The 22,189-nt window shown below is 42.0% G+C and overlaps 1 protein-coding gene across 5 annotated transcripts in view; it reads left to right on the forward strand.

Annotated features, from left to right (window-relative positions):
* Positions 1-20,971, forward strand: part of zc3h18 (zinc finger CCCH-type containing 18) — a 233,796-nt gene extending 212,825 nt beyond the window's left edge. For 4 of the 5 annotated variants that reach the window (XM_072595765.1, XM_072595768.1, XM_072595766.1 and 1 more), the window contains 3 exons: positions 5,197-5,293; positions 6,378-6,483; positions 13,979-20,971. In XM_072595765.1, coding sequence (XP_072451866.1) covers positions 5,197-5,293; positions 6,378-6,483; positions 13,979-14,204 — 429 coding nt within the window. In that variant the 3' untranslated portion in view covers positions 14,205-20,971. Of the gene's footprint in view, positions 1-5,196; positions 5,294-6,377; positions 6,484-13,978 lie in introns of those variants that run through there. The other variant, XM_072595769.1, reaches the window with a different exon arrangement.
* The last annotated feature ends 1,218 nt before the right edge of the window (positions 20,972-22,189 follow it).

Consider the following 22,189-nt stretch of genomic DNA (forward strand, 5'->3'; position numbering starts at 1 on the left):
TAGGTGAATTGGCCATGCTAAATTGACCGTAGAGTTAGGTGGAGGGGTAAAGGTAGGAGAATGGGTTTGGGTGGGTTACGCTTCAGTGAGTCGGTGTGGACTTGTTGGGCCGAAGGGCCTGTTTCCACACCATAAGTAATCTAATCTGATCCATGCAGTACCCCATCAAATACAGCCTGCCAATATGAGAATGACTCCTTTATTCCTACACTGTTTTTTGTCTGTTAGCCAATCATTAATCTATTGCCAGTACATTCCCTCCTATCCCATGCCTTTAATCTTTCTTACCAGCCTCCTGTGGGCCACTTTATCAAAAGTCTTCAGAAAGTCTTAAATATATGTGCATCAGCTTGGCTGTATCAATTTTATTCATAACATTTTCAAAAAGAAAAATCCAACAGAATCTGTTAATTTTAAAATAGCTTTGGAGAAGGACAAAACTGGTTCACAGTTTGGAATTCTAAATTGGGGCACAGCAAATTTTGATGGAATTAGACAGGAGCTTGCAGTGGTTGATTGGAATAGTTTGCAGGCAAAGGGGCCTCGGGCCTTTAAAAGTGAGATAGCTAGAGTTCAAAGTCTGTACATTCCTTGAGAGTGAGGGGCAAAGTTGACAGGATTGGGAACTTGATGACGAAATATTGAGGCTTTGACTAGAAAAAAGGAGGCATGGCTCAGGTACAAACAGATAGAATCAAGGGGATCCCCTGGAGGTATATAGGAGATACAGGAATTTACTGAAGAAGAAAATCAGCAAGGCGAAAAGGGGGCACAAGATAGCCTCAGCTGAGAATATTAGGCTGAATCCAAAGAGATTCTTTAAAGTATATTAAAGAAAAAAGAATACTAGAAAGTGAATAGGACCCCTCGAGGCCCAAAGTGGACATGTACGTGTATAACTGCAGGAGATAGGCGAGGTCCTCAATGAATCTTTCTTCTGTGTTTACCATGGAGAAAGACCTGAAGACTTGGGAACTTGGGGAGTTAGTGAGGATATCTTGGGCATAGTCCATATCACAGTAGAGGAGAGCTTGGAGGTATTAGAATGTACGATGGTGGATAAATCTCCTGGTCCTGACCAGATATACCCAAGAACACTGCAAGAAGCCAGAGAAGAAATTGCAGGGGCCCTGGCTGACAGTTTTGCATCATCATTAGCCACAGGTGAGGTTCTGGAAGACTGGAGAGTAGTGAATGTTGTGCCCTTGTTCAAAAAAGGTTGCAAAGAAAAGCCTGGGAACTATAGACCAGTAAGCCTAACACCTGTGGTGGGTAGGTTACTTGAGAAGATTCTGAGAGATAAGATGTACATTCATTTGGAAAGACAGGACTTAATAAGAGTAGTCAGCATGGCTTTGTGAGTGAGAGATCATGCCTCACAATTTTGTTGGTGTTCTTTGATGAAGTGACCAGGAAGGTTGATGAGCGCAGGGCGATAGACATAGTCTAATTGAATTTCTGTAAGGTATTTGATAAAGTTCCACATGTCAGCTGCTCTGGAAGGTTAGATTGCATGGAATCCAGGGGGAGCAGGCAAGTTGAATACTCAATTGGCTTGATGGTAGGAAGCAGAGGGTAATAGCAGAGGGATACTTATTGGACTGGGAGGCCTGTGACCAGTGGAGTGCCACAGGGGTCGGTGCTGGGCCCATTGCTGTTTGTTATCTATATCAATGATTTGGATGAAAACGTACAAGACAAAATTAGTAACTTTGCAGATGACACTAAAATAGATGGTATCGTGAACAGTGAGAAAGGTTATCAGAAATTGCAGCAGAACCTTGACCAGCTGGGGAAGTGGGGTGAGAAGTGGCAAATGGAGTTTAATATAGACAATTGTGAGGGGCGTTTTGGAAAGCCAAATCAAGGTAGGAGTTTCATGGTGAATCGTAAGCCCTTAAAGGAGTGTAGTAGAACAGAGAGACCTTGGAGTTCAGATGCACGGTTCTCTGAATCACAGGTAGACAGGGCAATGAAGAAGGAGTTTTTTGGCACACTGGCCCTCATCAGTCAGGGCATTGAGTGTAGAAGTTGAGAAGTTATATTCCACTGTACAGGATGTTGGTGAGGCCACACTTGGAGTATTGTGTTCAGTTTTGGTCACCTTGTTATAGGAAGGGTGTTATTAAACTGGAAAGAGTGCAGAAGAAATTTACAAGAATGTGCCAGGACTCAAAGGTCTGAGTTAGAGGGAGAGGTTGGCGAAGCTAGTTTTTTTTCTTTAGAGTATCATTCTCATTGGAGAGAAGAAGGCTAAGAGGGGATTTAATAGGGACATACAAGATGATCAGAGGATTAGATAAGGTAGACAGTGTGAGTCTTTTTCCTAGGATGATGACGTCAGCTTGTATGGGGGAGCATGGAATGCCTGACTGTCAATGTAGTTAACTCAGCCTCATTAGGGGCATTTAAACAGTCCTTGGATAAGCACATGGATAATGATGGGATGGTGTAGGGTGATGGGCTAAGACTCGTTCACAGGTCGGTGCAACATCGAGGGCTGAAGGGCCTGTTCTGCGCTGTATTGTTCTATGGGCTGTAGGAGACTGAGGAGGATCTTAAAGAATTGTATAAGATCCTGAGAGACATGGATAGAGTGAATGCATTCATTCTTTATCCTAGGGTTGGGGAATTGAGGACTAGAGGTCATCAATTTAAGGTTAGTGAGGAAAGAATAAAAGGGAAACTGGGGCAACTTCTTTATACAGAGGGTGATACGCATAAGGAATGAGCTGGCAGTGGAAGTGGTTGAGGCAGGTATATTAACAACATTTAAAAGGCATTTGGACAAATACATGGATAGGAAAGGATTCAAAGGATATGGGCCAAGTGCAGGGAAACAGGGTTAGCGTGGATGGACATTATTGGTTGGCATGGACCAGTTGGGCCAAAGGACCTGTCTCTGTGCTTTGCAACTCTATGAATCTCACAGTCGTAAAACACAATCTGCCATTTACAAATCTAGTCTGACTCTGCCCAATCAACAAGGTATCTATTTATCCATCTTTTATGACGGATGTATACCTAAAAGATTGTAGTTTTTAGTTTTCTCTCTCTCACCTTCAATAGCATGGAGTGACATTTGTTACATTCTAATCCACAGAAATCATTCCAGAATATTGAGAATTTTGGAAGATAATCATTAATGCATCAACTATCTTTATAGCTACAGCCTTCTACAGTCGGATGTAGAATGTTATACCCTGGAGTTTTATCATCTTGCAGTTTTTTTAATTTTTCCAATACAATCATCTTACTATTGCTAATTTCTTTCCAATTCTCATTCTCTCTATCCATTTGGATTTGTACTTAAAGTCATAGAGTTTTACAGCACGGAAAATGACCCTTTGGTCCAACTGACCAGACCCATGCTGACCAGATCTGGTAACCTAACCTAGCTCCATTTGCCAGCACTTGGCCCATATCCTCCTTAACCCTTCCTACACATATACCCATCCAGATGCCTTTTAAATGTTGCAATTGTATTAGCCTCCACCACTTCCTCTGGCAGCTCATTCCATACATGTAGCACCCTTCTGGGAGATCTTTTCCTCAGTGAAAACTGCCACAAAATAATCATTTCACTTCTCCATCATTTCTCTACTCCTAATTTAAAAATTCTTTTTCCTATAATGGACCTACATTCATTTTAGCCAAACATTTCCTTTTTGTATAACCGTGGAAGCTATTAGATAGAAACATAGAAAATAAGGGTCAGCCATTTTATCATATTATGATCACCTATCCCAAAAGATTCTTTTCCAACAATATTGTTAATTAGCCCTTCTTCATTACGTAATACTAAATATAAAATAGCATGTCCTCCAGTCAGCTCCTCAGTATACCGTTCTAGGTAACCACCTCTAACAAACTCCAGAAATTCACTCTCCGCAGCTTTAGTGCTCATTTGGTTTGCCCAATGTATATGCAGATTGAGGTCACCTGTGGTAACTGTTGCCCATGCTACTCCAAGTTTTTCTTGTCTCCTGATTAATATGCCCCACACCAGCGCTTTTGTGGTTTATAAATAACTCCAACTAATATCTGCTGTCGCTTAGTATTTTAGTTCAACCCAAACAGATTTCGCACATTCTTCTTCTGATCTGAGATCCTTCCTTATATACTTGTCCCATCCGTTCTTACCAGCAAAACTGCATCTACTTTGTTTTTTTTTGCTTATCCTTCATAGAGTATTCAGTCCTGGTCACCATGGAGCCATGTTTCTGTCATGGCTATTGCATTATACTCATGTATCTCTATTTGGACCTTGGAAATTTCTCCATGGTTGTGAATGTTACATGCATTCAGGTGTAGTGCCCTTTAACTTTATCTATTTAACATTGTTCCACTTTCAAAGCATGCTCAGTCCTTTGCTTCTCCCATCTTCTTGTCTCCCTAGCATCTTCTCAACTTCCTGTAATCAACTTTACTTCCAATTTGGGTTACCCAACAGGTTATAAATGCCTGACAGGATAGTTTAAAAACAACCCAACAGCATGAGCAAAGATATCAGCCCTAGTCATGTCCAGATTTACAAGTCCCACCTGCCCAGAACTGGTCATTAAGTTCTCAAACATCTGATGCTGTCCTTCTAGATCAGTTCTCCAGTCTCTTATCCAACTGATCAGTCCTCCTGCTCCTCGGATGCTGCTGTGCTTTTCCAGCACCACTCTAATCTAGCCTCATGTTTTTATGCTCATCGATATTAGCATCGGGAGTAATCCTGACATTATCGCTCTTGAGATTTTTTTAATTTCCTTCCTAATTCCTTGAAAACTGTTTTCAAGACCTCATCCCACTTCCAACCTATGTTGTCAGTGCCAGTGTGGTCTAAGACTCTCTGGCTGATCTCCCTACACCAGATGGATGTCTTGCAGTCACTGCTCATTTTTTACTCTGACACTGGGGAGGCAACACATAACCTAAAGTCACATTTACTGCCACTGAAATATCCCACTGATCCCCTGGCCACTGAATCCTCTATAACTATTGCTCTTAAGATCCTCTTCCCCGTCCAGTGGAATTGCCCATGATGCCATGGGTCTAGCCCTGGCTACACTCCCCTGTGGAATCATTACTGTCACCAGTTTCTGTGATGAAATACTGATTAGCAAACATAGTTGATTGAGGAGGCTCTTGATCTTGATCAATAAATGTACCGTTGAGATTTTGACACTGACTATCTTTCTATTTCAGCCTGCTGATAAGGGCACCAGAAAACGGTATGAACCTTCTGATAAGGAAAGGCCATCCTCTCCACCATCCAAACGGGTCACAGTTTCTCCAGAAAGAGGTTGGTAATTTCACATGAACCACAGGCTAGATTTTCCTGTAACATTTTTCAGCAGAGAGTTGAAATACAGAGGCAGGTACATGCAATGGGAACAAAATGAAAAGCACTAGAGAATCTTAAGAACAAAGGTTGGTCGTTTGGCCCATTCTGCTTGTAGCTAGTGTCCTATATGATCTTTGTTGAGCCCTTAACCTTGAACATTGGGATAGAGAGCCACAGTTGCAGTTGACTATGACATAATAGCAGTATTGTGGACAATAAAATGGCTAGCATAAAATTACAAATATTACATCACTTAAATGTTCAAAACTGTAAAATATGAAGTTCCATAAAAATGTTTAAAAGACCAGGTGGAGGTCACTCAACCCCTCCAGCCTGCTTTACCATTCAGTAAGATTGTAGCTGATCTAAATGTGGTACAGCTCCACTTTTCTGCCCTCATTAACAATGGACTTGCAGATCAAAATCTGTATAACTTACTACAGGGAGTAGGCCATTCATCTATAAATTGCAGGTTTATAATGGAAGGTGGTAGAAACTGGAGTTAAGGCCTGTTCTTTAGGATCTTGTGGATGGTTGACAGGAACATTGGGTTTTAGATCCTATTTCTTATGTGCTACACTGCTACATTGCAAAGATTTTAAAGTTAAAAATCTCACAACACCAGCTTATAGTCCAACGGGTTTATTTGGAAGTACTGCTCCTTCATCAGGTGGTTGCATGAAGGAGCAGCACTCCAAAAGCAAGTGCTGCCAAATAAACTGGTGTTATGTGATTTTTAACTTTGTACACCCCAGTCCAATACCAGTACCTTCAAATAAAGATCTTAAAGGCACTGGTTTAGCCACATCTGATGATTTCTCAAACAATAGTTCTATATTTTACTGTGATATTGCTGTTTGTTTTTCGGAGCTAGTGTGCAATGTTGCTGTCTGTTTTTCTTGGTTGCTATGTGATGTACCAAGTGTTTTTTTGTGTTTATGTCAAATGTTGCTCTATATAGCTACAGTGGAATGGTGCTCTGTGCATAAATGTGTGGTCTTGCTCTGACCTAGTCTCAAGTTCCAGATTGTCTTGTTTTCAGGGCATCGTGATCGGAAGGCATTTGGAAGGCCACCGTCACCAAAAGGTGATCGTCAGAGTAGCCGAGCTCCAGCAATGGTTAGGTCATCTCCTGCCCAAGCAGAGCGGTAAGTAGATGCACAAGTGACATCATCAGTGGGTTAACTTGAGGATGACTTCACAAAGTATTTTCCATAATCTCTGGATGCAGGTGAAGGAGATGCAAGTGCTTCTGATTAGGTCAGGTGAACAGTGTGAGAAAACACGTGCCAGTGAAGGGGTTCATTTCTAGCCCACATTAATTGGTTTGACATATTTGAACTCTCTTGAAAGTAATGAGTCAGTTTAGAAATGACACAGTAGTAGTCTGTAAGTATGCTGTATGTGATAATGTGCTCAGTTACTGTATTGCACCATATCACAGCACTTTATTGCATTAATGGATCTGAATTATTCCTGCCTTAACCAAGTTTTAATGTGTGTGATGAGTCCGAACCATAGATTTATTTCTCCATTATTTTCGCCCTTATTTTGTGGAGATTCTTAGTGAATCAGGTGCTGTAGTCTCCAGCCTCTGCCAGTGCTGTTGCAGAGTGAACCTTGCAGTGAGTGAGGAGGCTAGGCAGTTTGGTACCACCATTGTTTCCCATTTTCTTTTTTCTGCTCCATCTCCCCAGTGCACATCCTCATGAAAAGGTCTTTGCCTTTTTGTAACCTCCTCCCTGCTTTGACTTTATAGGGATTGGTAGCCAGTTGTTTCCTACCAGCTATTATTTTGGCTACACTTTTGAGTGTCACAATCTTGCTAATATTTGAAGAAAATGTGATTTAATGTCCATTTTGCAAGATGGAGTTTTTCACAGTCAGTGCAACATTTGGGTGTAGTTCCTCAGTAAATCTCAAGAGTGCTTGTCTTTGACACACAACATTCTAAAATCATTGTGTTACTTTACAAGTAACCAATCTAGTAAGTGAATACAGAGATGAAGAATGAATCGGAATTGACATAAGTAAGGAGACATATAGCAGAGGTTTGGATAATATTCAGTTTACGTAGGAGAGAATAACAATTAAGACAGAAACTCATTGGTAGTCAAGAGTGATAACAAGGATGAGGGTTATAGCAGAAGCTGAAATGTTGCAGGGTCTGAGTCAGGCCATGTTACAGAGGAGGAATAGGCAATCTTAGTGATGGTAGAGATATGTGGCCAGGAGCTGATTTCAAGATCAAGCCTGACACCATGTTGTGAACAACCTTGGATAGTTGGCAGGCAGAGAAATAAAGTAGGTTAGAGGGGTGCTGGAAAAGCACTCTCAGCTACCTTCTCCCCAGCCCCACACCCCTCCCATTTATCTGTCTACCCCAGAGGCTCCCTGCCTCATTCCTGATAAAGGGCTTTTACCTGAAACGTCGATTTTCCTGCTCCTCGGATGCTGCCTGACCTGCTGTGCTTTTCCAGCACCACTCTAATCTAGACTCTCATCTCCAGCATCTGCAGTCCTCACTTTTGCCGAGAGAAATAAAGTAGGTAACTATGGGGTGGCAATGACATAGTGGTGTTTTGCTCGACTAGTAACCAGAGACCCAGGTAATGTTCACAGCAGATGTTGGAATTTGTATTCACAAATCTGGAAATATAAATCCAATGATGACCATAAAGCCATTATTGACTGTCATAAAAACCCATCTGGTTCACTTATGTCCTTCAGGGAAATAATTGCCGTCCTTACCTGGTCAGGCCTACATCTGACTCCAGATTTACAGTGATGTCGTGACTCTTAACTACCCTCTGAAAAGACCAAACCATTCAGTTGTAACAGTTTATTCAAAAGTTTCAAATCAGACCAAGCCCTTGACATTGACCAAGACACCGAAAACAACAACTAAAAATTCAGCCCTGTCGACTCTGCGAAGTACCCTGCTAATATTTGGGTGCTGGTGTCAATATTAGGAGAGTTGTCTCGCAGATAAACAACAGCCTCACATTGTTATATTCTATATCATAGAATATTGCAAGTTATATTTCTAGGTTTCAAAAAGGACTAGACAGGGTAAATGCAGAAAGGGCTTTCCTGTTGACCAGGGAGTCCAGAACCAGAAGTCACAGTTAAGGATATAGGATAAGTCATTTGTGTGATTACCATCAAGCCAGGGAGTCAATTCCTGATGAAAGGTTTTTGCCCATCGATTTTCCTGCTCCTCAAATGCTGCCTAACCTGCTGTGCCTTTCCAGCACCACTCTAATCTAAACCCAGGGAGTCAAACCTAGTTCAGTGAAAAATGCAGGAAGACATCCCAAAAGCAACAGCCTTCAGCTGTTTCATTTTATTGGGTGGAGTGAATTAAACTGGCTGAAAACTGGAATCACTTGTAACACCAGGCACTTGTGGTGCCAACCTGGTGAATACATGACTGCATACCAAAGAGCATAACTGGAAGTGATATCAATTTTCAAAATCCAGTAACTCCCTCCCTGATAGCATTATTGCTCTACCTATAGCAGCTGGCCTGCAAGAAAGTAGCTCACCATCCCCATCTCAAAACAGCATCCACATCCTATGAGTGAATGTAAGAAAAAAAACTACAATACTAGCATAGAAATGTACAGCACAGAACAGGCCCTTAGGCCCACAATGTTGTGCCGAGACTTAATCCTAATGTAATATATAGTAACTTAACCTACGCTCCACTCAACTCACTGCTATCCATGTGCATGTCCAGCAGTCGCTTAAATGTCCCCAGTGACTTCACTTCCACCACCTCAGCTGGCAACGCATTCCATGCATTCACAACTCTCTGATGTATAGAACCTACCTCTGATATCTCCTTTATACCTTCCTCCTAATATCTTCAAACTATGACTTCTCGTACCAGTCAATCCTGCCCTGGGGAAAAGTCTCTGGCTATTGACTCTATCTATTCCTTTCATTATTTTAAAAATCACATAACACCAGGTTATAGTCCAATAGGTTTAATTGGAAGCACACTAGCTTTCGGAGCGATGCTCCTTCATCAGGTGGTAGTGGAGGGCTCAATCCTAACTACCACCTGATGAAGGAGCATCGCTCCGAAAGCTAGTCTGCTTCCAATTAAACCTGTTGGACTATAACATGGTGTTGTGTGATTTTTAACTTTGTATATCGCAGTCCAACACCGGCATCTCATTATTTTGTACACCTCGATCAGGTCACCTCTCTTCCTCCTTCTCTCTCGAGAGAGAAAAGTCTGAGCTTATTCAACCTTTCTTCATAAGGCAAGCCCTCCAGTCCAGGCAGCATCCTGGTAAACCTTCTTTGCACCCTCTTCAAAGTCTCTGTATCTTTCGTATAGTAGGGAGACCAAAACTGGACACAATATTCCAAGTGTGGTCTCACCAGGGACTTGTAGAGCTGCAGCAAAACCTTGCGGCTCTTAAACTCGATACCCCTGTTAATGAAAGCCAAAACACTATATGCTTTCTTAACAACCCTATCCACTTGGGTGGCAACTTTGAGGGATCTATGTACTTGCACACCCAGATCCCTCTATTCCTCCACACCGCCAAGAATCCTGTCTTTAATCCTATATTCAGCATTCGAGTTCGACCTTCCAAATACATCACTTCACATTTATCCAGGTTGAACTCCATCTGCCATTTCTCAGCCCAGCTCTGCATCCTGTCTATGTCACGCTGCAGCCTGCAATAGTCCTCTATACTATCGACGACCCCTCCAACTTTTGTGTCATCGGCAAATTTACTAACCCACCCCTCAACCTCTTCATCCAAGTCATTTATAAAAACTACAAATAGCAGAGGTCCAAGAACAGAGCCCTGCAGGACCCCACTCAACACTGACCTCAAGGCAGAATACTTTCCATCTACAAGCACTCTCTGTCTTCTGTCAGCCAGCCAATTCTGAATCCAGATCGCCAAATCTCCCTGTATCCCATACATCCTGACTTTATGAATGAGCCTACCATGGGGAACCCTATCAAATGCCTTGCTGAAATCCATATACACCACATCCACTGCTCAACCGTCATTGACCTGTCTTGACACCACCTCAAAGAACTCCATAAGATTTGTGAGGCATGACCTGCTCCACACAAAGCCATGCTGACTGCCTATAATCACACTACGCTTTACCAAATAGTCATAAATCCTATCCCTCAGAATTCTTTCCACAACTTTGCTGACCACAGACGAGAGACTGACTGGTCTGTAATTGCCTGGGATTTCCCTATTAGCCGCCTTGAAAAGTGGAACAACACTCACCTCGTTCCAATCCTCCGATACGACTCTCGTGGAGAGTGAGGAGGCAAATATCCTCACCAGCGGCTCAGCAACCTCCTTTCTCGCTTCCCAGAGCAGCTCAGGATAAATCTGGTCTGGCCCTGGGGACTTATCAATCTTAATGTTTTCTAAAATTTCTAGCACATCATCTTCATCAACCATGATCTGGTCAAGACTGTATCCCAACTCCTCTAAGTTTTCATTTACAACAAGTTCCCTTTCCTTGGTGAAAACTGAAGCAAAAATACTCATTTAGGGCTTCCCCTATCTACTCAGACTCCACGCGCAAGTTCTCTCCGCTTTCCCTAATCGGCCCTACCTTCTCCCTGATAGTTCTCTTATTCCTCACATATGAGTAAAACGCCTTTGGGTTCTCCTTAATCCTTCTTGCCAAGCCTTTTTTGTGCCCACTCCTGGCTCTTCTCAGTCCATTTCTGAGCTCCTTTCTAGTAAGCCTGTAATCCTCTAAAGCTGTGCTAGATCCTTGCTTCCTCCATCTTACGTAAGCTGCCTTCTTCCTTTTGACGAGAAGCTCCTCTGTTCTTGTCATCCAAAGTTCCTTAATCTTACCCCTTCTTACCTGTCTCAGAGGAACAAATTTGTACATCACTCGCAACAACTGCTCCTTAAATAGTCTCCTGCTAATGTGGAAAATTGCCTAAGCATGGTTATGCAAATATGTCACTTTCAACCTAGTCAATTGCTGCACTTGTTCAGCAATAACATGCTCTGTGATGCCCAAGTGGGTTCCACCAGGACTACTCAGCTCCTGACCTCATCTACAGCCTCCGTTCAAACGTGGACAAAGGAGCTGAATTCCAGAGCGGAGGTTAGAGTCATAGCCCTTCACATCAAAGCTGCATTTAATAAAGAATGACGTCAAGGACCCCAAGCAAAACTACAATTATTGGGAATTGAGGGTTTTTCTTCTGCTGAATGGGGGCATATCTGGCACATAGGAAGATGCTTGTGATTATTTTAGTCTGAGATCTCCGTTCCAGGACATCTCGGCAGACGTTCCACAGGGTCGCATTGTGAGCCCAACTACCCTCAGCTGCTTCATTGATTACCTTCCCTTTATTGTAATGTCAGATGTTAACTGCTGATTGCAAGATATTCAGTACCATTGAGATTCCTCAGATACTGAAGCAGCCCATATCCAAAAACAACAAATCCTAGACAGTATCCTGGCAATGACATCTCCAATACTCTCCTCGAGTATCTAACTATCACCCATAACATTCAATCACTTAATCCCTCATCCCACATTACCATCACTTTAATCCCTCACTAACAACATTCTGCGGTTTACTATTGATCAGAAATTGAACTGCACCAGCATATAAATACAGTGGCTATCAAAGGCTAGAAATTCTGCATCAAATAACTCAGCCCATGACTTCCTAAAGCCAGTCCAGCATCTACAAAGCACAAATCAGGAAAATGATGGAATGCTCGCTACTTGTCTGGATGAGTGCATCTCCAACAACACTCAAGAAGCTTGACAGGAACCAGAACAAAGTTACCCGCTTGATTGGTACCACAGCCACAAGTGTTCAGCCCCTCCACCACAGATGTTTGGTAGCAGCAGTGTGTACTATCTACAAGATGCACTGCAGAAATTCACCAAGTCGTCTTCTACAGCACCTTCCAAACCCATGACCATTGCCAGCTGGAAGGGCAAGGGCAGCATTTGCATGGTATTGCCACTACCCACATGTTCTCCTTCAGACCATTCACCATTCTGCCTTAGAAATATATCACTGTTTTCTCAGAGTCTCTGGGTGGACATGTTGGAATTCCCTTCCTAATAGCACCGTGAGTCTATCTGCAACAGAAGAACTGCAGCGGTTCAAGAGGACAACTCACGACCATCATCTTTTCCTCCGATGGTGACGGCCAGCCCGAGGGGACATAGCTTTAAACTTGGGGGGTGATAGATATAGGACAGATGTCAGAGGGAGTTTCTTTACTCGGAGAGTAGTAGGGGCGTGGAATGCACTGCCTGCAACAGTAGTAGACTCACTGATGTTAAGGGCATTTAAATGGTCATTGGATAAACATATGGACGAAAATGGAATTGTCTAGGTTAGATGGGCTCCAGATTGGTTTCACAGGTCAGCGCAACATCGAGGGCTGAAGAGCCTGTACTGTGCTGGAATATTCTATGCTCTCAAGGGCAACTGGTGATGGGCAATAAATTCAGGCCAGCCAGTGAAGCCCACATCCCCTATTGAATGTTTAAAAATTAAGGAACGGACGTGTGGTGGTACCAAAAACAACATATTTAGTTTTTGCATTTGGAGGAACCTTCAGCTCATTCATGCCTGAATATTAATTAAGCCGTCTGATCATTTTTTTCAAGAACAGGGAGTCAAAGGAGGTGATTCTGAGCTCTAGCTGTGTACGGCTGGGTGTCGTCACTATACCTATGAAAACTAAAATTGTTTTATTAGATGATGTTGCTAAGGGGAAGCATGTAGGTAAGGTGATAATGCAAGACTAGGAAGAGAAGCTGTTGCAAGTCATTTTCTGGCTAAAGAATGCAATCAGGTGAGAGAAGTGTTGTGAGGTTAATGTTTCAGAGACTTCTGACAAATTGTGAAGGATGAGGATGAATGATTCATCTTTTTCAGAGATACATGATAGGCAGTTTTTGGCTTTGAACATTTTTGGCACTTTGCCAGGGACAGAAACCTGACTGGAGAAATTCAGACATAAAGCTGCAGAAAATTGGGTATACATTTAGGAAGTAATAACACATTCAAGAAGTTTGGAAAGAAAAGTGAGTTTAGAGATGGGATGGAATTTGCAAGGACAGTGAAATTGGGTTGATTTTTTTTGAGAATGGCAGATTGTAAGTGTATAGAATTATACAACATGGAAACAGATTCTTTGTGTCCATCTCATCCACAGTGATGTTTAAAGGAGAGGGAGACAGCATGTGAAGGGAGAAGGAACCATTAACATTATCAGCAGACATATGGAGGTCAGGTCTGATGGTTCTGCAGCCTGTAGTTTAGTGGGAAAAAGTTCAATTAGTAGAATGAGTCTTATGGACAGGTTGAGCTTAAAAGGGGCATGAGGGGAGATGGGGCAGAGCTTAGAGAAAGATGAGAGTTTGAGCTGGGGCAGGGGAAGCATTAGAGAGCCCTGGCCCAGTGGGACAGAGGAAAGGAAGAGAGGAAGCTCACAGCCAATGGTGTTAAACCTCGTGACAAAGTCATGATCGTCCATGTGCTTATTGTTGGAGGTGCTGGAAGGACAACAGAGGGGAAAGGATTTGAGGTTGGTGCTGGAGAAGTCTGGCTGTGTGAATATAAACCATTTTTTTTCCCTCCCCTTTTAGAAAACGGCCACCATCCCCCCAATCAAAGGTCTCAAGCAAAGTGACAAGTGTGTCTTCAAGTTCCAGCAAATCACATGACACAACAGCTTCTACCACTGCTACATCCTCTGCAAAGTCGAGCAAATCCAGCACATTATCACGCAGGGAGGAGCTACTGAAACAACTGAAAGCTGTAGAGGATGCCATTGCCCGCAAACGAGCAAAGATTCCTGGCAAGGTCCAGTAGCTGTGAACCAATCAACGTGGGACCGCAGTCTGTTGATTAGAGACAGCTGTCAGTATTTTCAATGATTAAATCTGAGATTTTTTCAGGAAGTAGCCATGTTGAGGGGCTCCTTGGGTACCTCACTGCCATCCTCTGAACCTCCTGACAACCCAGCGGGTGAAGGCTGCAATTTAACTCCAGATCTGTCGTCATTTTTTAAAAAAGAAATGGAGAGACCGCTGCAGACTGTGAACTCTATTACGTAATTAACACAAACTGATGCTGCAGTGGTAATCGGTTGAAACCTAGTCAATGACTGGACATGGACATGTGAAATCTGACCCTCAAGAAAGCCACACCTTTTACACAGCTTTAGAAGTTCTTAGTGTGTGTGTGTGTGTGTGTGTGTGTGTATGTGTGTTGTCTGAAGGAATTCCCAAATATACATACTGTGTTACCAGAGAGCAGGTGAATGTGCTGTCAAACGCTGCTTTCTTGTTCTCCCTCCATTTTTTTGGGTAAACTTGTTCTTCTGGCTTCCCAAATAAATATTCTTTCTTTTATTTTACACTTTTCAGATTTTTAATCTTGTGTGCACACCTTATGGTTGTGTTGGATGTGTAGGTTGAAGACTGAAAACTCTGAAAAGATCATTCTGTTAACACATAGCTGAGTTATTGCAGTAAAACTGGTTTTTATATAAATGCTGATAACATCTGCAGAAGCTGGAAGTTCAGTAATTGCATTGAATGGGCAGATAAATGTTCAGGATTGACTTTTTTTTTACATGACTTTAATAAAGGATTTACTAGTTGTAAAGATTCAGAACCATTTTAATTAGTAACCTAGCCTTAAGTTAATGGAAGTGAGTCTGCGTCAATATTTGCACTTGGAGAGACCCTGTCCACAGGTCAGTCAGCTCCCTCACTGTTCTCGGGTTTCACGTGTCACATTTAGGAGATGTGAGATGAAAAGTTGCCTCAACCTTCAGCATCAAACTTTGCTGACCCTCAGCTTGTATCTGTCTAAATTACAACCCTCAGGCATGGTTCACACGAACATTCTGAGACTGAATCACAGCATTGTTACAGCATATGAAGAGGCTCTTTGGCCCATCGTATCTATGCTGGCTCTCTGAGCATCTTATGTACTGCCATCCGCCTGCCTTCTCCTCATAATTCTGCACATTCTTCCCTTTCAGAGCTGCCATCAATTCCTTTATGAAAATCTGGAATGAACCTGCCTCCTGCACAATCTAAAGCAACACAATTCAGACCCTCATCTTTGATAAAGCTTTTCCTCACATCGCGTTTTTTCTTATTTTGTAAATTACTTTAAATCTGCAACTTCTTGTCATCAATCGTTTCACTTTTGGAATTTTTTTTTTTACAAACGTGTCTCTTGCCTGCCCTGTCCACATTCCCTGCCTCTTCCCTGTGACTGGCTTGGGATGCAGTAAAGCTCTTCACACTGTTCATGTGCAGGAAGTGTCATCTCTCGTCCACCTTATAGCTGAAACTGAAGCTTCTTGCCTTGTAAAGTTGCCTGGTCCCTATCCTGTGGGATATTATACATGCATTTAAGATTTTCTCATCTGCGTATTTACAAACCTCACTTCCCGTCAATGTTTATTTCTGATGATGATAAATGGCTTCAGGCAAGCCTTAACCTGAAGTTTGCACATTCTCCCCGTGTCTGCGTGGGTTTCCTCCGGGTGCTCCGGTTTCCTCCCACAGTCCAAAAATGTGCAGGTCAGGTGAATTGACCATGCTAAATTGCCCGTAGTGTTAGGTGAAGAGGTAAATGTAGGGGAATGGGTCCGGGTGGGTTGCGCTTCGGCGGATCCGTGTGGACTTGTTGGGCCAAAGGGCCTGTTTCCACACTGTAAGTAATCTAATCTAATCTAATCTAACCTATAATTATAATTAACAGATTGAATAAACATACTGCAGACTCAGGCTTTTTTCTTGGTTTAAAAACTACACATCATCCATTTTTGTTTTCCCATCTGGGAAAATGTAAATTTCTCGCAATATTCTGAAGTCTTGAGTATAATGCTGCAGAAAATAATGTACATTCGTAGAATTCTTGGAGTAGACTGCACATGCTGATCCTTGGTAACTTTAGAGGCAGATTACTTTTGGTCACCAGAAGAGCAAACCAAAATAATTTGAAACCAAGTTTTAAGGACATTTTAAACCAAATCGTTTGGGAATGTGGCAGATAATCAAGCTGCCTAACACATCTTTAATTATACAATGCAAGCATTGTCTTTCAGCTCAGTTCTTGAACTTTCAGGTAAATTCTTCTGCAGCCAGAGAAACTGCTTTGTATTTTCTTATCCACGTAAAATCAAAATTGTCAGCATTCAATTTGGAACCAGGTGCCAATGAGCTAAGACACCTTCCCACTGTATTTGACAAGCCAGCCTGATAGAAACAGATCCTAGTAATGTAACAAGTTAATCTCTCAGGGCCAAGCTTCATTGAGCAGCTTGGAGCAGTGCCCAATCTAACATCCTTCGCTCAGGGTGACCCTGAGTGGCTGCTGAGTGGAAATCACAGAATTGGAATCCCATTCGAAGAACTGAAGTGGCGCAATTAAAGTCTGAGACACTGTAGCTGTAATCCTTGTCCTGTTAAATTGTGCACATGTACAATATACTTCTGCATTTTGTTCTTATTTATATGTAGTAGGTCTTTAAATCTTTTATGTTGAAGCTTGGATCAGTGTCTCTCTTAGGGGCTCTGAGTAACAGTTTAGGATACATTAAATGCAATGTATGTACTCTGGGATTTCATTGGTGCAGGAGTTTGTCTTGCTGATCATGCTATCATTAACTCAAATCAGGAGAATATTTGAATACACTTTCCAAAACCTCTGCCTGGCGGCTGTGCAGGATATGGTCAAAGGGATCAAGGTGGGGCTGTTGACAAGATTGCCCAGTGTTGCGTCACCTGCTGACAGGTTCCATAGCAACCGGGCAATGTTTGATGCAATGTTTTTTTTCTAAACTGGAATGTTGCCTTTTGCCTGGTGAGTTTTTATAAACATTCTTGTCAGTCAACCAGTTAGATCTGAAGGGATGATGGTGCTGGTCACAGAGAGATGGGAGCTGCAGACTGAATCAGTCTGTACCCTGCAGTGCTAAACCTGAGAGGCATCAGTGAGAGAGCAAATGCACTGTTCCAGTATTGGCTGCAGCAAACTACTACAATGGGTTTGCTGGTTGTCTACAATGGTTTACGATTATTTGCACCTTGGCATGTTCCTCCAGGCATTTTCTACTGCTGAAATTCCGGGGACATCAGGTGGCTTTGAATTCCTTTGCCAGGATATTCATTGAGTGTTAGCCGGGACAGTGGTGCTCGGAGACTATTTAAATCTAGTGACAAATCCTCATTCAACATTTACTGTTGATCAAGACTTCTTGAGCTCAGTGGATCAGAGGCTGAAATTAAATATACAGAACATTCCAGCATTAAACTGCACCTTGATCCATAGAGAGCAGCTGCCAATGCATTTTGCACCATAGAGCCATATGGAATGTATCTCTGGTCTTCATTGGTTATCTGTGTTTCATCCCTGATTAACAGAGCTGGATAGAGGCAGTATTGTACTGCAGATTGAGTGTCATATTCTAATGTGTGTGGACTCTTCCCCTATCTCTCGCACTCTCTCTTCCCCCTGCCTCCCGGTCGTTCTTTTATTAGTATATTTATAAGTCTGGCCTTTTTCATAATGATTATCAGAAATCAGGACTGTGCTTTTGATTAAAGGTATCTTGCAAAGGAAGGCACAGGATCAGTTAAGAACCATAAGAAATAGGAGTGGAAGTAAGGGCTTCCAGTAGAGTGGTTACTAGGGTGGGGGTCCACATTATCTCTATCTATCTCTTGCCCATTGAGTCCACTCTGCCATTTAATCAGGAGTGATGGGCATTTCAACGCCACTTACCCACATTCTCCCCGTATCTCTTAATTCCTTGCAAGATTAGGAATTTATCAATCTCTGCCTTAAAGACATTTAACATCCTGGCATCCACTGCGCTCCATGGCAATGAATTCCAGAGGCCCACCACTCTGGCTGAAGAAAAGTTTGGAAATTCTTTGCCTGTTATTCAACACAAAGATTTGATAGAACTGAATAGTACATTTGTTATCAACGTTTTGAAAATGACCAGTGTGGGAGATTGTACTGTGGCCGTATTTGGGGTTGCATTAATGGTTGTCTAATGTGCGATTAATAACATGGTTTATACAGATATTGGGATCCAGCACAAGCTCCAAACCCTACATGCTCAAGTTGTGTCTTATTTGAGTGAGGCTCCCTTAGTAGTGGGTCAAATCAACTAAAGTAACTAGGTTAATGAGAAACACTAGCTCAAGGTGAGAAAGAAAATTGATTTATCAGAAATGAATGTTAATAGAAGTTTCTGGATGCTGCTTCATCGGTTTGCTTCATTTATACTCCTTTATACACTGGGCACCATCTTTAATTTACTGATATAGTTTCTTTATTGCTGTTTGTGGGCAGTATCTTACTCCCTTAAGCAACTGAGTCATGAGGCAAACTCAAGTTCTGTAACTGTGCTGTTCTTACATCTCTAAGTACAGTATCCAGCACCAAGGTATTTGTAAATAATTGTTCCCAAACATATTGTTAACTAACATGAGTCATCACATGATACAAGATTGTTGAAATCCCATGGCTCCCAGCCCTATTAGTAGGTTCTACTATTCCCTCCTTCCATCAGTGGATCCATAAGGAGCTGGTCTCTGTCTGACTGTTCAGTCACTCCAAGACTAATAGCCCTCCTCACCCAATCTCCACGTGTGGACTTCCAGTAGAATGGTTACTGGATAGTACTAGGGTGGGGATCCTGTACACTACCCTCCAACCCCATTGTCTCTATCTATCTATATTCTTCCAACACCAGCCCCCCCCCCTCCGCTGCTGCCACTGTTTCTCTTTCCCTTCTGTGTCTCTGACCTCCTTCTCCCCCATAAATGTTTGACCAATTCTCACGTGTCTCTCATCCTCCAGGGATCAACAAACCTCCCCAGCAAGTGAATATGCGTCTTTACTAAATTGGCTTTTAAAGAACTTCTTAAATTGTGATTTCACGATGAATCTAAGTATGCACATTGTGGTGACTATTTGAAGAGAAAGGCCCAGTAAATTCCTCAGTCTGATGCAGTTAAATACTGTGAATCATTCATTGAGTTAAAGTCTGTGTGTACAGTCGCTGTGTTTTACAGTGTCTGTGAATGTCGTAATGTCCATACTTGCAACCTGCAATATTCGGTATTGTCCCTGGGGACAACCTGCAAATTTCTTTGGTTCCTGTACGTTCTGCTTTAACATACGATCTCTGATGATCATCAGTCCTTGTGGACTTTCGGCACTCCTGGGCAACCTGCAGTATCCATTTTAATCAGAATCAGAGGAAGCAGTACCAGATGTGGCAGAGATCAGATTGACCGCTGGAAATACAGCAATTCTGTTAGGTAAGGTATCTCCATTCCAGGTTTACACCTCCGTTTCATCTCTACCAGAGCTGGTGGACTATTTAAAGCAATTGGTGTTTTTCTAAATGTGTGTGAATGGAGATTTGTCAGTGGATTGCTGATGGTGCGATTTGTTGTGGTGGGAGCTAACAGGCTGAATGTTACTTTGAAATTGGCTAACTGGGGGTAACTTGCTGAAACCTGGCCTCAGGCCCTGGGGAAGCTGAGCTAGACAGAGCATTGTAGCTGAGAACAAAGTCCAGCTTTTTCTTCTTGCGTCAGTGAAGAATTTCAAATATTACAGCACAATGAATGTCTTGGAGTTTAAAAACCCTGAGTATTTCAGTTATTGTAGTAAAAGGTAAAACAAAACTCCCAATATGCTTGACACAAAGGCTAAATACTGTGAATAGTGGGAAATCCAAAATAAAAACAGAAAATGCTGGAAATACAGTTTTGATAAAAAGTTTTTTTTTCTCTCAACCTAGTTGCCATATTCTTGTTTTGACTTTTTAAAAATCTATTTATTATTTACACCCTCCTCAGACCTTCTAAATCCACCAGCAGACCTTTCTTAATTCTACTTGGTGGGAATGAAGAAGAGTGGTCTGTAGGGACTGGTACTTGAGTTTTGTATGCACCCAATCTCCTCAGCTGTTTGAAAATCTGAGTGTACTGTGCAGAGATCCTTGCATTACTTTGTCTTTTATTGCAGGGCCAGAGAATTCCAGCAATTTCATGATAGATCACATTGTGACAGAGATCACAATGGCCGAGTCTAAATGGGTAACCACTTTGTGAAGTTTCCAAAGGTATCCAAGGTGAAGCAGAAAGTGTTAATTTCAAAAGATGTTTCCTAGTTACTCAGGATAGTCTTTCCTGCATCCAAAATCCACTGTCCGAGCTCTACCCAAAGCCTGCTGAACATTTCTGAGCTCCTCCCCATATGTCTGTGTGAGATAAATGTTCTGTTTGGATTAAATCCCAGAGGAATGAGCAGTGCACAGACTGATTTTACTGGGAGTCGGAATTCCAAATAAAAATGCTGTTTTGCTTGGAGATTCTGCCAATTAAACTGGTCTGTACAGAACCACATGGAAGGCAGCCATGATTAATATTTCTCTGCTAGTTGCATTAATGCTCATTGTTTCTTTCTATGAAGAGTTTTGTATTAATTGTAGTGATTGTATAAAATCTAACCTTTTTGTATTTTTTGCTCCCTGTAATGGATGTTCCAAACCCCAATCCCATAAAATAAACTCTGTATCTCTTGTCTAACCCGGGTGTATTTTTATTCAATCTGGAATGAGCTGCCAGAGAAAGTGGTGGAGGCTGGTACAATTACAGCATTTACAAGGCATCTGGATGGGTATATGAACAGGAAGGGTTTAGAGGGATATGGGCCGGGTGCTGGCAGGTGGGACTAGATTGGGTAGGATATCTGGTCGGTATGGACCAAAGGATCTGTTTCCGTGCTGTACGTCTCTATGAACCTATGAAACTCCACCTTGTGACTTGATGTGAATGGAATATTTTCATTCGTGTGTAACCCTGTGTTTCTGAAGCAGGGAAACTCCCATTTTATGCTGTAAGTATGATGTTATTTCAAAAAGAATTGACTCAGATTGTATTGCTGATTCTGGCAAACTGCCAATGTTTGAACAAGGGACAGGTTATGCAACAAACCAGTAATAAATGGACGATTACCCATTGTTATTGCACTTCCTATACAACTGTCAGTGGCTTCATGAGATTCGAGTGAGAATAACAGCACCTTGCTCAGAACAGTAGGATGGACTGTGACAATTTGGGAAATTTGTAGCTGAAGGATGGAAGAAACAGCATGGAAGCTTTGTTTTTAATTAGCAATACAGCCATGTGCTTATTGGTACACATTGAATGAGGTGGAAAATAGTTGTGCAAGCCTTTCTCAATCCCAGTGACCTGTCTTCTTTCTGTCCCACCTACTCTCTTCTCTGTATCTCTCAATCCCACTTTGCTTGAGAAGTTGAAAGACTAAGATTGAACTATGTTGTTAATGTTAATTCCTGAGGAAGTAGAGAGCATTATTTGCAACTCAGTTAGCCAATAGAATATTGTATTATCCAATAAGGAAAAATAAACAAGGTTTTATGAAGGTTAATTTTTCAAAACTAATGACTAGATGCATCAAATTTCACCTTCTGATGCTGCTGCCCAAAATATAGGAAATATCAGTACATATGTAATCTCTGTAGGAGTAAATGATAAAAAAGGAAAGTGTGACCTGGCAGAAAATACTTCTGTGCTGTTAAAACTAATCATTGTACACACATTCCCCTCAATTTGCATGATTCCCCTCCCTCAACTGAGATCAGGGAGTTAGGGGAATATCGAAGGAAAGGTTTAATAAACTGATCCTGTATCAATTGAAGTTTAGAAGAAGATTCTGAACAAATATTTTCCCCTTTTTGTGAGAAAGTAGAGTTAGAGGATATAGTGTTACTCGTGATTTTA

The sequence above is a fragment of the Chiloscyllium punctatum genome, chromosome 26, assembly GCF_047496795.1.
Source record: "Chiloscyllium punctatum isolate Juve2018m chromosome 26, sChiPun1.3, whole genome shotgun sequence".
Lineage (NCBI taxonomy): Eukaryota > Metazoa > Chordata > Chondrichthyes > Orectolobiformes > Hemiscylliidae > Chiloscyllium > Chiloscyllium punctatum.